This window comes from Sorex fumeus, unplaced genomic scaffold (assembly GCF_029834395.1).
Source record: "Sorex fumeus unplaced genomic scaffold, SorFum_2.1 ptg000098l, whole genome shotgun sequence".
NCBI lineage: Eukaryota > Metazoa > Chordata > Mammalia > Eulipotyphla > Soricidae > Sorex > Sorex fumeus.
In genome coordinates this window covers 34,675,958-34,691,356 of record NW_026606155.1, presented here as the reverse complement: position 1 = coordinate 34,691,356, position 15,399 = coordinate 34,675,958, and the positions used below count along the sequence as shown (strand labels likewise).

The following is a 15,399-nucleotide window of genomic DNA, read 5'->3' as shown; positions in this document are numbered from 1 at the left end:
TACCCTGAACACACCCAATCTCTTCTGAAGATATTTTTAAATATACCTTTCTCTTCTGTTTTGTAAGCCTTTCCAGAGCAAGGATTGTGTCTGCATTTATCTTGTTACTCAGAATTTACCATAAATACCTGGGAATTGAATGATGGTGAACATGATTTAACTGAGTGATTTCCAAGTGGTCTGGAGCAAAAGCACAGCGGGTAGGGCGTTTGCCTTGCACGAGACCAACCTGGGTTTGATTCCTCTGTCTCTCTCAGAGAGCCCAACAAGCTACCAAGAGTATCCCGCCCACACAGCAGAGCCATATGTTCCCTGTGGCATGTTTTATATGCCAAAACAAGTCTCACAATGGAGACTTTACTGGTGCCCGCTCGAGCAAATCGATGAACAATGGGAGGATAGTGCTACAGTGCTGTTTCCAAGTACTATTTCATGTTCATTTATATGTTTATCAAAAAATAGAGATATCTATGGCAAAAGAGATAGTATAGGGGTTAAAGTTGTTTCCTTGCTTGCAGCTAACCCTAGCACTGCATATGAGTGATCCCTGAGCCCAGAGCCAGGAGTAAGCCATTGACACAGCCAGATGTGGGCTCCCTTTCCTCCAGAAAAAAGTGAACTGCTACACTATTCACTATCTTTAAGTATTTGAATTGTTCAATACGAAATACAAATAAGATACTAGATTAATTCACTATTGTTCCAGAGAGCAGAACTGGTTAAAGTCTGTCGTGAAGCTGTTTTGAATTCATGTGGAATACCTTTGTAACCAAGTGGTACATTTATTTATTTATTTATTTATTTTATTTCGAATGCCCATCCCTCCACCAGTGCCCATTTCCCACCACCATGGATCCCAGTATCCCTCCCTCCCCCCATCCCACCCTACCTCTGTGGCAGGGCATTCCCCTCTGTTCTCTCTCTTTTTGAGTGTTGTGGTTTGCAAAAGAGTTAAGCCTGATTTTCAGGGAGAAACATTGAATGATTTACTTTCCATTGATCACTCTGTATATATAAGGAGATGTTGCGAGGCCACATAAGCAGCCGCGCGATTTGGAAAAAATGTCCTGGTTCCCGCATGCCCGAGCTATGCTTGTAGAGACTCATGGTCACCAGGGTTCCATCTGGAGAAGGCGGGATGCGGCACCTACCCCACCTGGGAACTCCCGGTGAGATTGGCTCTGTTTGGGACCTGGAGCATTCTCTGGGAGCTGTGGTGCCCTCCAACGGTGTTCTTTTTTACTGTGTGCTGTAAAGATGGTGCGGGTGGGGCGGGTTGTGGGCGTGACTTCCGGAATCAGAGGTTGCCTGGGAGCCAGGCAGGCCCCATTGCAGTTTGGAGGAAATGTCCTGGTTCCTGCGTGCCCGAGCTATGCTTGTAGAGACTCATGGTCACTGGTGTTCCATCTGGAGAAGGCGGACAGTGGTACATTCTTTTTAATGTAATTCAAAATGTATTTATCTGAAAACATTCAGAGAGGGATTGGTCAGTTGGAAGAATATTGTAGAAATAATTGCTACATGTTGCAGTATTATGAGTTATCCTGACTTTAAAGTTTGTTGATTTATTTACTTGATTGGTTTAGAAAGTAAGTTAGGGCCTGAGCACATGCTTTACATGTGGGAGGCCTGAGTTTGATCATGGGTTCCACATGGTCTCCCAAACAGTAGGCCAGGAGTAACCCCTGAGCACCACCATGTGTGACCCGAAAATAAAATAAAAAGGTAATTTAGGAGCTAGAGAGATAACCCAGCAATTACGGTGCATGCCTTGTGTGCAGCCAACCCACTTTGACCTCTGACATAACATAGTCCCCTGAGTATTGCTGGTTGTAGCCCCAGAAACCCCCAAATAATGGCAAGGTTATCTGGGTAATCTCTGGTACCACAGGGCCCAAACAGCACCACACCTTTAGGCCCTTACACAGAACTGCTAGGTGTGTGTTGCTCCTAAGCACTTGGGAGATCCAAAAGCAAGACAGTAGAGGTAACTTAGAAGCTGTCATGGCAATTTGTAATATTCCTCAAATTCTGAGGAGTAATGCATGTTAAGTGTCTAGTTTAATCTCCTGATTAAATGTTTTTAAATGTCAACAGTTTATATAGAATCCAGTAATAGGTAACGCATGGCTTCAGAAACTTTTTCTTTTTGTATCAATGCAATAAGCATAAATCATCACTGTCACGGTCCTCCCATTGTTCATCGATTTGCTTGAGCGGGCCCAGTAACGTCTCCTTCGTGAAACTTGTTACTGTCTTTGGCATATTGAATAGGTCACGGGGAGCTTGCCAGACTCTGTTGTGCAGGCGAGATACTCTCGGTAGCTTGCCGGGCTCTCCGAGAGGGGCGGAGGAATCGAACTTGGGTCAGCTATGTTGGCTGCATGCAAGGCAAACGCCCTACCCGCTGTGCTATTGCTCCAGCCCAATCATCACTGTATTATAATAAATATTGGAAGTTCAATCTTAGGAGCAGAGCACTGGGTTGAATGTCCTTCAGGCCTTGCTGTTGAGTAGCAGTGTGTCTTGTGGGGAATTCCTTCCTCACTCTCTTGCCTCCATTTTCCTCTGAAGTTGCTGGGGATAGGATAAGAACCAGGGAACTTAAGGTTCTCTTCTTACTACTAAAATCAAATTTTAACATAGCACATTAGGAGGCATGTTAATTAAGAATATTACTTTAAGAAAGTTCTAAGGGAAAGCTAACAATATGACTTACTTTGTTCAAAAGATGATTTAGGTCTTTTCATAGGTGTCTTTAACAAATCAGAGACTATTACCCTAAAAACTGCCATGTATGCTCTTCTGCCTTTTTTAAAAAAAAACATCTTTTTAAAAAAATTTTTATTATTGAGGGCCTTCAACTTACAATAATGTTACTGATGGTTCCCTGTACACATAACTCCAGCATCACATGCAGGTCCAGTATACCCACCTCCTTCTTCCAAGGATCCCAGCACTCCTTCCTTTCAAACCATCATCCCCCTCCCCAGCCCATCCCTCATATGGTCCTTGTATATTGCCAAGCATGAGCCCACCCAAATAATTTGTGTGGATCAGGTCTCCCATTCTGTTGCCTTTGGCCCTTTGTTGCTCCCTTGCTGTGTATCTTTAAGTCTGACATATGAGAGAGATCATTCTGTATCTATCCCTTTCCTCCTGACTGACTTCACTCAGCTTGATATTCTCTGATTCCATCCATGTTGTGACAAATTGCATGACTTTGCCCTTTATTAGAGCTGTATAGTATTCCTGTGTGTGTGTTTGTGTGTGGGTGTATATATATACACCACAACTTCTTGATCCATTTATCCGTAGTTGGGCATTTATATCTTGGCCATTGTACTAAGTGAGGCAGAGAATATGGTGTGCATATATCTTGGCTATTGTACTATGTGAGTCAGAGAATATGGTGTGCATATATCTTTTCAAATTATTGTTTTTGTGTTTGGGAATAGATCAAGAAGTATTATTACTGGGTTGTGTGGTAGTTCTTTTCTTTCTTCTTTTTCTGGAGAGAACTGCATATCGCTTTTCATAAAGGACAAACTGGACAACATTCCACAAATAGTGGATCAGGGTTCCTTTCTCACCATAATTTTGCCAACACTGGCTATTTACAGACTTCTTGTTATGTGCTATTCTCACTGATGTGAAATGATGTCTCATTGTTTTCATTTGCATTTCTTTAATCATGGTGAGCACTTATTCATATACCTAGTGGTCATCTGTATGTCCTCTTCAGGAAAGTGTTTCTCTTGCCATTTGTGGGCAGGGTTCATTAGATTTTTTGTGTTGAGTTTGGTGAAGCTCTATGGATATTGAATATCAGCCTCTTTATATGTGTTTGGCATATCGAATACGTCACAGGTAGCTTGCCAGGCTTTGCCCTGTGGGCAAGATACTCTCGGTAGCTTGCCCGGCTCTCTGAGAGGGGCAGAGGAATCAACTCTGGTCCACCGGGTCGGCCACGTGCAAGGCAAATGCTCTACCTGCTGTGCTTAAATTCATGTCTTCAAACTGAGGAAAGAAGAGACTCCTTAGAGTATGTGAAATTCTTTTTTCTTTTGTTTTTTGGATCACACTTGGTGAATGCTCCTGGCTGTGCACTCAGGAATTGTTCTTGGCGGTGTTCTGGAAACCATAAGGGATGCCGGGAGTAGAACCCGGGTCAGCCATGTGTAAGGCACACACCCTACCCTCTGTACTGTCTTGTCCCAGAATACTGAAATTTTTACTTCGCTCTTGTAATGCGTGAAGTACCACTAAGATAACATTCCTCGTCCCTGGTTTATTAAAGCCACAATTCTTTTAAGGAGATTAGAGATCAAATTACTGCCACATGCTAGCTAGGAAAGATGAAACCCAAATATTAATAGTCTTATTGAAACCCCCTGAAATTGTTAGAATGGCCCAGATAGTCCAGTATGTCACAGGAAGCACACTCATTACTGTAATTTTGATTAATAGGTCAGTTTTGAGTCGAAGTTTTAGTAGAACTCAACAATCCTCAAAAAATAGCTTCTGAACCTCATAAATAGAAAGGTATAAATTAGATCTTCTCCAGTTGTGAACTATAAGAATTTTTAATTCTTAGTATTTTTTCACTTTTAATATTAAGTAAGTTAGAATTTTTGTTTCTATATAGTTCTTTATATATTTCTCTGGGTGTGGTGTGGTGAAGTTTTGAAATCTTTGTTTCCACTTTCCTGGGAAACGGGGATTGGGCGTGCTGTTACAGCGCCATCTGCTGGTCATGCTAACTGTAGTAAAACAGCAGCTTTTTTTTTTTTTTTTTTTTTTTTTTTTTTTTTTTTTAGTGAGACATATGAGGTACGGTTGTAGACTTACAAATTTTTGTGCTTGGGTTTCAATTACACAATAATCAAACGCCCATCCCTCCACCAGGGCCCACTTCCCACCACCACAGATCCCAGCATCCCTCCCCCCCCACCCCCCCACCCCCCATCCCACCCTGCCTCTGTGGCAGGGCATTCCCTTTTGTTCTCTCTCTCTTATTGGGTGTTGTGGTTTGCAAAAGAGGCAATGGGTGACAATAATGTTTGGTCTATAGTCTACTTTCAGCATGCTTCTCCCATCCTGGGAGATCCTCCCAACACCTTTATTTGGTGTTCCCTTCTCTATCTGGGCTCCCTTTTCCCCTAGCATGTGTGGTTGGCCTCCAAGCCATGGAGTAAGATTCCTGGTACTCTCTCTGGAAAGAAAGATGGCGGCCGCACGGGAGCCTTGTGGAAAGCGGGTTTGAGCCGGTCTCGGGGGAGCGGCGGGGACCTCATGGGAAGGGGGGCTTTGTGGGCCGTCCCCCACGCCCCACCAAGGTCGCCAGCTGCCCCCCACGAGCGGCTCTCCGGCACGGCCACGGCCCCGGAGGCACAAGGACTTAGCACAGAGAACCAGCCGCTTGGAGCAGAAAAGCAAATGGACTTGTGTTGATCCGCGCCACCAAGCCTGCCCGGAGGGGGAAGGGCGTTGACCAGCCCGCCTGCTCCTCTCTGGAAAGAAAGATGGCGGCCGCACGGGAGCCTTGTGGAAAGCGGGTTTGAGCCGGTCTCGGGGGAGCGGCGGGGACCTCATGGGAAGGGGGGCTTTGTGGGCCGTCCCCCACGCCCCACCAAGGTCGCCAGCTGCCCCCCACGAGCGGCTCTCCGGCACGGCCACGGCCCCGGAGGCACAAGGACTTAGCACAGAGAACCAGCCGCTTGGAGCAGAAAAGCAAATGGACTTGTGTTGATCCGCGCCACCAAGCCTGCCCGGAGGGGGAAGGGCGTTGACCAGCCCGCCTGCTCCTCTCTGGAAAGAAAGATGGCGGCCGCACGGGAGCCTTGTGGAAAGCGGGTTTGAGCCGGTCTCGGGGGAGCGGCGGGGACCTCATGGGAAGGGGGGCTTTGTGGGCCGTCCCCCACGCCCCACCAAGGTCGCCAGCTGCCCCCCACGAGCGGCTCTCCGGCACGGCCACGACTCCAGGGCACAGAAACCAATCTCTTAACTAGCTAACTTTTAATAGAAATTCTTCCAGGGTCAATAAGTAAAATAGCAGAAATTCAAAACCGCGCGGCCGCGATAGCGGCCGCGCGACCTCATTTTATTCTTAAACCAAGTTGTAGAAAGCAAATCATTTTACAACGCTGTTTCAGCATGTCTGATTGGGGGTGGGGGGTGGGTCGTAAGCTCTAAACAATAGTTGTGCATCTTCTATCGAAATAATCTATCTAGTCAAAGTAGATAGAGTATTAACTAGAACTCATCTGCCTCACAAGAATTGGGAGGGTTGGGAGGTGGGGGTCTATTGGGGTTCAGGGTTAAAAATGAGTATTGGTAAAGGGAAATGTGTTCGGTATCTACATGACTGAGACCTAAACCCGAAAGCTCTGTAACTTTTCCCACAGTGATTCAATAAATAAATAAATTATATAAAAAAAAAAAAAAAAAAAAAAAAGATTCCTGGTACTAATCTCGGCCATTCTTGAGGACAGCAGCTTTTTTGAGCCTGAACAGTGTTTGCCACAGCACTGCAGCACTGTAGCACTGTCCTCCCGTTGTTCATCAGTTTGCTCTAGCGGGCACCAGTAACGTCTCACAACAAATCGTGAGACTTGTTGTTATTGTTTTGGGCATATTGAATACGTCACGGTAGCTTGCCAGGCTTTTCCAGGCAAGATACTCTCAGTAGCTTGCTTGTCTCTCCGAGAGGGGCAGAGGAATCGAACCCGGGACGGCCATGTTGGCCGCAAGGCAAATGCTTTACCTGCTGTGCTATTAGCCCCAGCCCAGTGTTTGCCATAAATTTTAGAAAGCACTATCTTAGAATAAAAGAGGTAATGAACATTTGCTTTATTTTTTCCTCCCCCCCCCCTTTTTTTATTGAATCGCTGTGAGATACACAGTTAGAAGGTTGTTTATGATTGGGTTTGTTTCCAGTCATACAAGTGTTCCAAATACCCATCCCCTAACTAGTGTACATTTCCCACATCCAGTGGACATTTATTTTAAAGCAGTTTCTTCTTACAGTGAAGACAACTCTTTTTAAATGTCCTAGAGAAATATAGTAGATCTCTGTGTACCCTTTACAAGTAAAAAAGGGTGCATCGTTCCACTACTGACATTTGAAAAAAAGAATAGGAAAGGCATAGGAAATTTAGAGCAAAAGTCTCTTCCACGAACACTTCACCGACAAAATTTACTGGTAATATGTCATTTTTAAATGGTTTTGAAAATAAAATTATTTTTTAAAATTGAAGTTGAATTATGAGATTTCAGAATAGCATATATTCTGGTCACAAATATCACTTTAGTCAAATGTAATATCTTGGTAAATGATTTAAAAAAATACAGCTTCTTAGTGGGGGAACTTCCCCACAAATTTTATTTCTATTTTTGCACATACTAGGGAAAAGACTTTTTTTTTAGGACGTTGGGAGAAAATCCTATTAAAAGAGAGTTCATGGGGCTGGAGTGATAGCACAGCGGGTAGGGTGTTTGCCTTGCACGCGGCCGACCCGGGTTCAATTCCCAGCACAGGCCAGGTGTGACCCAAAAAGCAAAAATAAATAAATAAATAAAATTAAAAAAATAAAAATAAAAGAGAGTTCATGTTATGTGCTTTAGAGGGAATAGACTATGTGGCATTAGGATATTTAGTAGGAACAGCAAGTTAATCAGTCCATTGAATAGAATAAATAAATTGCTATCCATGACTAAAACATGTTTGAAATTAAAGGCGAATCTTTGGGCCAGAAAGATAGTGATCCCTGAGCACAGAGCAAGGAGTGAGCCCCAACCACTTCCAGGTATGGCCCCAAAACAAAAAAGGTGATTCTTTCTCAGTGGAGAGGCAGATTTATTGTTCCTGCTCTAGGGCTATCTAATTAACCCTTTGCAAGTTGCAGAAAATCCCTCATGTGTTGAATACTTAGCTGTTGTTATAATAGCTGCATGTAATCTTACCTGAAATTTTGTAGTTTTGATGTTCATAAAAAGGGTATTGTTTTTTGTGAACTAAAGATTTTTTTAGGCTCAAGCTCTAGCTGAGGTGATTTTTCTTTTTTAAAAGATATTTTAACTAAATAGTCCATTAAAGGTATTTTAACTAGTAAAGTAAAGTAAAGGCCCTCCCGTTGATCATCGATTTGCTCGAGCGGGCCCAGTAACGTCTCCATTGGAGACTTTGTTGTTACTGTGTCTGGCATATCGAATACTCTCAGTAGCTTGCCGGGCTCTCTGAGAGGGGCGGAGGAATCGAACTCGGGTCGGCCATGTTGGCTGCGTGCAAGGCAGACGCCCTACGGTAAGGCGCTTGCCTTGCACGCAGCCAACATGGCCAACCCGAGTTCGATTCCTCCGCCCCTCTCGGAGAGCCTGGCAAGCTGCCAAGAGTATCTCGCCCGCTCGGCAGAGCCTGGCAAGCTCCCCGTGACGTATTCAATATGCCAAACACAGTAACAACAAAGTCTCCAATGGAGACGTTACTGGGCCCGCTCGAGCAAATGCTCGAGCATTTTAACTAAAGTAAAGTAAAGGCCCTCCCGTTCATCGTCGATTTGCTCGAGCGGGCCCAGTAATGTCTCCATTGGAGACTTTGTTGTTACTGTGTCTGGCATATCGAATACTCTCGGTAGCTTGCCGGGCTCTCCGAGAGGGGCGGAGGAATCGAACTCGGGTCGGCCATGTTGGCCGCTTGTAAGGCGAACGCCCTACCCGCTGTGCTATCACTCCAGGGCATCTGCCTTGCACGCAGCCAACATTTTAACTAAATAGTCCATTAAAAATATTAGAGGAATAGGAAGGACTATTGGCTTTTGCTTGGGGACCACACCCAGCAGTACTCCTGGCTCTGCTCAGTGATCACCACTGATATATTGAAACCGAGGCCAGCAAAATATGTAAGGCCTTACTTACCCACTATACTATCATTCTACCCCTCTTTTTATTTATGAATTTTAGTGTAGTGTTAATATCTCAACTATTTGAGAATAGGAAACTCCTTTAAAATGCAGTAATAGATGTTTGTCATTTTTTTGGAGGGGTGGGGATGGACCATGGGGATACACCCAGAAGTGCTCAGGGATTTCTTCTGGCTCTATACTCTGGGATCACTCCTGTTGATGCTCAAAGGACCATATTTAGTGCCTAGGATTAAACCCAGATTGAGTGCATGGAAGGCAAATTCTTTAATAAACTCTGTACTATCTCTTTGTTCCTGATATGCAAAGGTATAAGTGTAGTAGAGTCATAGATAATAGATGAAATAGAGTTTGATCATTAATTGCCTTAGCTTGTCCGAGAAATCTTGGACTAATCAGTATTACTTCACTATACCAGCTACAATCCTGTAGGGAAACATCTTAATGTAAAAATGAATATCAAAAGGGTTTTGAGGACATTTAACTAGTATTCTGTGTTGTAGAGATTCTTAGTTGTCTTTGAACTCAGCCCTTGAACTCAGCATTCGGATTCAGCTTGCTTAAATGCTAATAAAGAGCTGGAGAGACAGTCCAGGGGATTAGGGGCTTTCCATGCATTTAACCTTCCCCAATTTGATCCCCAGCATCCCTGAAAACCACCAACTATGCTCCTTCCCCACCTTTAAAAATGCTGACTAAGAAGCGGGGGAGTTCTGAAAAATGGTATCCTTGCTTGATTTTTCTTATTTTTCTTTGCTGTGAGGATTTCTTCTTTACTTTGCTCTTTCTCTTTTCCATAGCATTAATACTCAGTAGTACAACTTACTTAAGCCAGTCTGGCTGTTTCTGGAGTCTATAGCTTGGGTAAGTTGTTTCTTTGTGCCCATTTCTTCATTTGTGAAATAAGTATCTACTTCCCTGGTTTGTAATGAAGGTTAAATGAGAGGTTAATAGCCTCCATTGCAATTGGGGTGGGTGCTGCTTATCCTTTGTTCTCTTAAAGAAGATAGATTTCCAGGTAAGTTAAATTTTTTTCTGACGAGGCCCTGAGAGGCCAGATCAGGTTGGGAACCTCTGGCAGGTAAGTGGGCATCCGGAAGCCAACAATGCCACCCCATCTCGTGGTGCTTCCTTTAGCCCTTTCTCCTTTTCTCCGATTCTTACTTTTCATTCAGCTCATGTGTTTCTTTATATGATTCGATCAACCAATATCAGTACCTTACTGCTTGCTCTTGCTTAATCAGATTTTACCCTAGTTTAGTTATATCTTAATATAACAGTAGTGACTTCTCCACTTACAAACAGTGGTTTTTAAGGAATACTTTTTAACTTCTGTGTTTTGATTAGGTTGACAGATTTTTACATTTCTTTCTCAGGGCAGTTTCTATTAAATGAGTTCTGTTAATTGTGTTTAAAATAAAAGAGAAAAGAATATGTATTTAGTTAATGCGGTGAAACGAAATGATTTGCAATGGCCAAATACTTGTCATCAAGGTAGGTCTTCTAGCACTGGTTCTAGCTTTAGAGCCTAGAGCCACCTAACTACAATCTTGGCTCTTAAGATTATACATTTTGAGTCAGCATGATATGTCTTTTATTGGGAAATCTATCCTATGTATAGATGTCAGCAAAAATCACTTACAAATTCTTGCTATGATCTGTCTCTAAGATAAGTATTTAAACACTTCCATATGCCATTTGCAGAAGACATGAGACAAAAGGTGTGGGAGGCAGCTCTTTGAGCTAGTGAATATGAGGGTTAGAAGCAATGGCTGTATGAGCTTTCCTGTTGATGACACAGTTTTAAAATGTTTCATTTATTTTATTGAGTTGATTGGGTTTTTTTTTAACGTGAATCCAATTAAGATATGTTTCCTAATTTAAAGTACGTTTGTTCACTTTTTTTTTGCTTCAGCTCTATCATATATACCACAGTATGTTAAGGTACTTTCCTCACAACAGAATTTGTTTGTGGTTAAGGAAAAATGTAGACAGTGAGTTAGGATAATGTCTTTGTTTTACTTGCTTAATCAGTGGGGTTTTTCCATATCATGAACACTGTGGTTTTGTAGATCTTTAAAACAAATACCAGCATTCTCCCAAGAAAGAAACAGTATTGTGTATGTTTTATTATATTTATATCTGTGTGCTGAAATCTTTTTTTGAGACAGAAACATATGTTTGGTGAGTTCTTATTTCTTAAAATATACACGACTCTTCAGACTGGAGTCTAATGAAATAGGACTCCCATTTAAAAAGCAAAGAGTTAAGGCTACAACAGAGGATAAAAGTGATCAAATGATTAGCCAGAGGCTAATAGAAATTCTGGGAAGAATGACAGATTGTATATTAGAAAGAAATATGATCTTATATTCATTGAAGCTTTTTACAACTAAAGATCTAAAAGTAATAATAGAAAATTACTGAAAGAGATGAATGTCTGAAATTTAAGAAATGCATGTGGTGTTGGGTTAATTCAAGCAAGAAAGACTGATGGGCAGATAATAAGTTTCATTGTGTAGGAATTCTGCATTCCTTGTTTTCAAGGTACTTTTGTCTTATTTTCCCCTGCAGGATATATTTAAGAAGTTTGAGACTAGTTGCAGAAAATTCAGTTAATGATTTTCATCGTCATACCATATGTGTATGATTCTTTGGAAAAGATAAAGTAGTATAAACAGAGGCCTCAGATCCTTGAATAGAGGAGGTTAATCTAAACCTTCTTTCTGCTCTGTGCCAGAGTGATAGCGTTTTTCTTTATGAGAATGTGAACAATATACAACATCTTTTCATATAATATCAATTGCAATGCCGCATTACAAAAGAGACTTTGCAGAAATGCACTGTTACTTATGCTAAGGGAAAAGCTGAATTCAACAACTATACTCTGCTGAGAAATCATGAAGTTAGAAATGTACATATGTATATTCTAATTAAAGAGAAGTAACTAAAATGTAATAGTAAAATAACTTAAACAGTAAAATAACTTTAAATTTTCACTTTGCTATAGATACATGTTATTTTACTTTAAAAATGCATGTGAATTGTATATGTTCATTTTTACATAAACTAGTATGTGTCCTTTTCTCTTTGTTTTTTTCTTTTTATATAGGACTATTGCTATTTATTCAGCCATTGATTAAGCTGATTGAATTTGTGTCCTTTTCTCTTTTGCTAGTCACACTATGCAATATAATAATTTGGAAGAATTTGACTACTTTTAAGTATGTTAACTGAGAAATACATGTTTTTCTTCTTAAGTCATTTAAGCCTTCTAATAAATTTCCCCGGTGTTTGCTATTCAGACTTGGCATTCATTTGTGTTCTTAGTTTTTGTAGGTCCAATGAGAAAGTGAAATGTTTCCTGAAATATAAATAATAAAATTAACATGCACATAGAGCACACTCTGTATTCTTTAGGGACATATTCTTATTGACTCTTTTTTATATACATGCCTACTCTCTGGGGTAAAGAGAGATTATTACTTCATTAAATCGAAGTTCTGATTCCAAACCATCTGAGTTTTTATATACTTAAGTATTTGAGTGTAAACTTCAGTACTTATGTATATATAGGCAATTTCTTTTTTTTTATGTTTGTAACCATATTAAAACACTTTTCAGTATATGATGATAGGCTTATAATGTTTTTTAATGGCTTATTAGAAATAGAATCATTATGAAAATGCCATAAAATAGTTATTTTGGGGTCTTATTAGATACAGTGTGACAGTAATTAGCTTTAGGTTTTGATTGCATAATACTCTGTTAATAGAATAAGGGTTACAAGTTTGCCCCTTTAATACATTGAATGGCTTCTATGAAATCTTTTCTAGTCTACTTAAGAAAGCAATTTTAAATACAATTTATTCTGCATTCAGGGTTTTTGTTTTGTTTTGTTTTTTCGATAACATGGCTGTAATGTTGGGAAAGGGAAGCACATGGAAAGATTGAGAGAAGAGAGACTTTTGTGGGGACTTTTCTTTCTAGTTACAAAGAAAAAATATCAGCTGTTTTTATTAAACTGTTTATATCTGTTGTTGCTGAATTAACCTCTGATGCCTTGAGCAAAGTTGAATGATAACAGAAGGGATTCTGCATACCTTCAAACAAAATCTTTCTGAATGACCTATAATCAAAATCACTTTGCTTAACGTAGCAGTTTGCCTTGGACTTAAAATGTAAATGAAGACAACTTAATGAACTTATAGAGTTATTTTTCTTCAATCCTGGTGTATAAACATCTTTAAGGACAGTGCAGCATGAGTTAATTTTCCACATGTTATCATAGCCCTAATGGACATCTGGGTTCCTGGGTAGATTATTCTTTAAATGTTAAAAGTTGGGGAATTCTGATATGAGCTCTTCTTTCCCTTTTGCAGCTATGTCATCTTATCTTTTCATTATTAAAACGGAACTTCCAGCTGCTATTTCAGAATTTTTGTCTGGGGACCATAGTGGGTAAGAAAAAATATTTTACTGTGTCAATTTTGAACTTAATATTTATGAAGCTGTAATGGGAACTAAAACAAATGTAGTCCTTGACCTCAAGAGACTTAGAAATTTGATATAGCGCATAGTAGTCTTGGGGAAGAAAACAGTCTTCAGATATTTATTGGTGGTCCATTACGTACAAAGAACTTTGTTGTGAATCATCTCATGGACCAAGTGTAATTTTCGCTTTCTGTGGGAGGATGATAGAGTAGGGCAGGTGAATATAAGCTACCACTTGGAAAAGAGGGAAGGTGACATTTTGGGGGTATGAAAGATTGAAAAGGGAGACAGGGTAAAACTGAGTAGCACTGATAAGAAATAGAAGAGAATGGATGATTCTGCCATCCCTTCTCAGTAAACCAGAATGATAAAGATAAACCAGAGTGATAAAGTTACAACTGTACTTGTGTGACAATTCCTATTTACCAAGCATGATTTTTAAAAATAAGTCATTTGGGGGCCAGAGAGATAGTATAACAGTAGGGCACTTGCCTTGCATGCGGCCAGCATGGGTTTGTTCACCAGCACCCTATATGGTCTCCTGAGCACTGCCAGATATGATCCCTAAGTACAGAGCCAGGAGTAGCACTGTAGCACTGTATCACTGTCTTCCCATTGTTCATCGATTTGCTCGAGCAGACACCTGTAACATCTCCATTGTGAGACTTGTTTTTATTATTTTTGGCATATCGAATACGCCATGGGGAGCCGGTAGCTTGCTGGACCCTCCGGGGGGGGACAGAGAAATCAAACCCAGGTCGGCCACGTGCAAGGCAAACGCCCTACCTGCTCCAGTCCAGAGCCAGGAGTAAACCCTGAATATTGCTGGATGTGGCCCAACACCCTTCTTCCAAAAGAAAAATAATAATAATTTGTAGGGACTTCATAGTTTTATTCCTTTCTTTTTTTAATTTTTATTACTGAAACACCATGAGGTACAGTTGTAGACTTACAAATTTTTGTGCTTGGGTTTCAGTTATGCAATGATCCAGTACCCATCCTTCCACCTATTCCTATTTTTAGACCATGTTGTTAATAGTACTTAATTATAAAATTCCTTCTTTTTCCTCTCTTATTCAAAAAATACTAAATTATCATATTATCTCATTTTTTAAAAAGGTAAAGAAATACTTCTCAAAAATTCTACTCTCTAAAAGCTGTTAATATCTGTTTTTAAGGGGGAAATTGTACTTTTCCTTTCAGCATGTATAACAAGAAATTTTGATTTTAAAAAAAGTAGGGGTGTGTTGTGGAGGGGGGTTGGCTATACCCAGTGTTGCTCAGAGGTTACTCCTGGCTCTACACTCAGAAATCACTCCTGATGGTGCTTGTGGGACCATATGGGAAGCTGGGATGGAACCCTGGCCACTTGCATGTAAGGCAAGCATGTACAATAAAGGCTATACTATTGCTCCAGCCCAAAATTTTGGGAAAAACTTGAATAGGATAGAAGAAATCATTTTATCTTTGTCTTCAAGTATTTCACATAATTTCCTAACCAGAGCACCTAAGAACTGTCAAACTTCAGACTTAATTTTTTTGTGCTCAAGTATCTGAACTTGTTTGAGATTACAGGGCAAGTTTTATGCTTTTAATTTGATGAATGCTATGTGAAACTTGTTTTAGTATTTGTATAAATACCTTGAGAACAAGTTCTTTTACTCAAAAAATCTTACAAGTTTCTTTCATAATTTACAACTGCGAGCTCAAGGCAATGAAAGTGTTAGACTAGTGCTAGAGAGACAGTAGAGGGGTTAAGTTACTTGTCTTACATTCTTCTTACCCCTGTTCAATCCCGAGCACCACTGAGTATAGCCTTCAAGTCCCCGAGAACATTGGGTGGTCTTGGTGGGTCACCAGCAACTTAGCACTGTAGCAGCACCTATGCCCTTAAGCCCTAGCAATGAGTTATTGGCCTAGTTGGCCAAGAATCATGGAATGGATGGACATCAGGCCCCCTGGGAACTGCTCGGTAGATCCCATC

General features: G+C 40.8%; 1 protein-coding gene and 1 non-coding gene across 2 annotated transcripts in view; both read left to right on the top strand.

Annotated features, from left to right (window-relative positions):
* The window catches only part of SLC38A6 (solute carrier family 38 member 6), a 71,868-nt gene that overhangs the window by 29,011 nt on the left and 27,458 nt on the right, over nucleotides 1-15,399 (top strand). Inside the window, exon 6 of the mRNA XM_056134077.1 lies at nucleotides 13,304-13,382. Coding sequence (XP_055990052.1) covers nucleotides 13,304-13,382 — 79 coding nt within the window. The remainder of the gene's footprint in view (nucleotides 1-13,303; nucleotides 13,383-15,399) is intronic.
* Nucleotides 6,996-7,126, top strand: LOC130042229 (small Cajal body-specific RNA 24). The gene has a single exon (XR_008795177.1). It is a non-coding gene; the product is annotated as a small Cajal body-specific RNA 24 (non-coding RNA).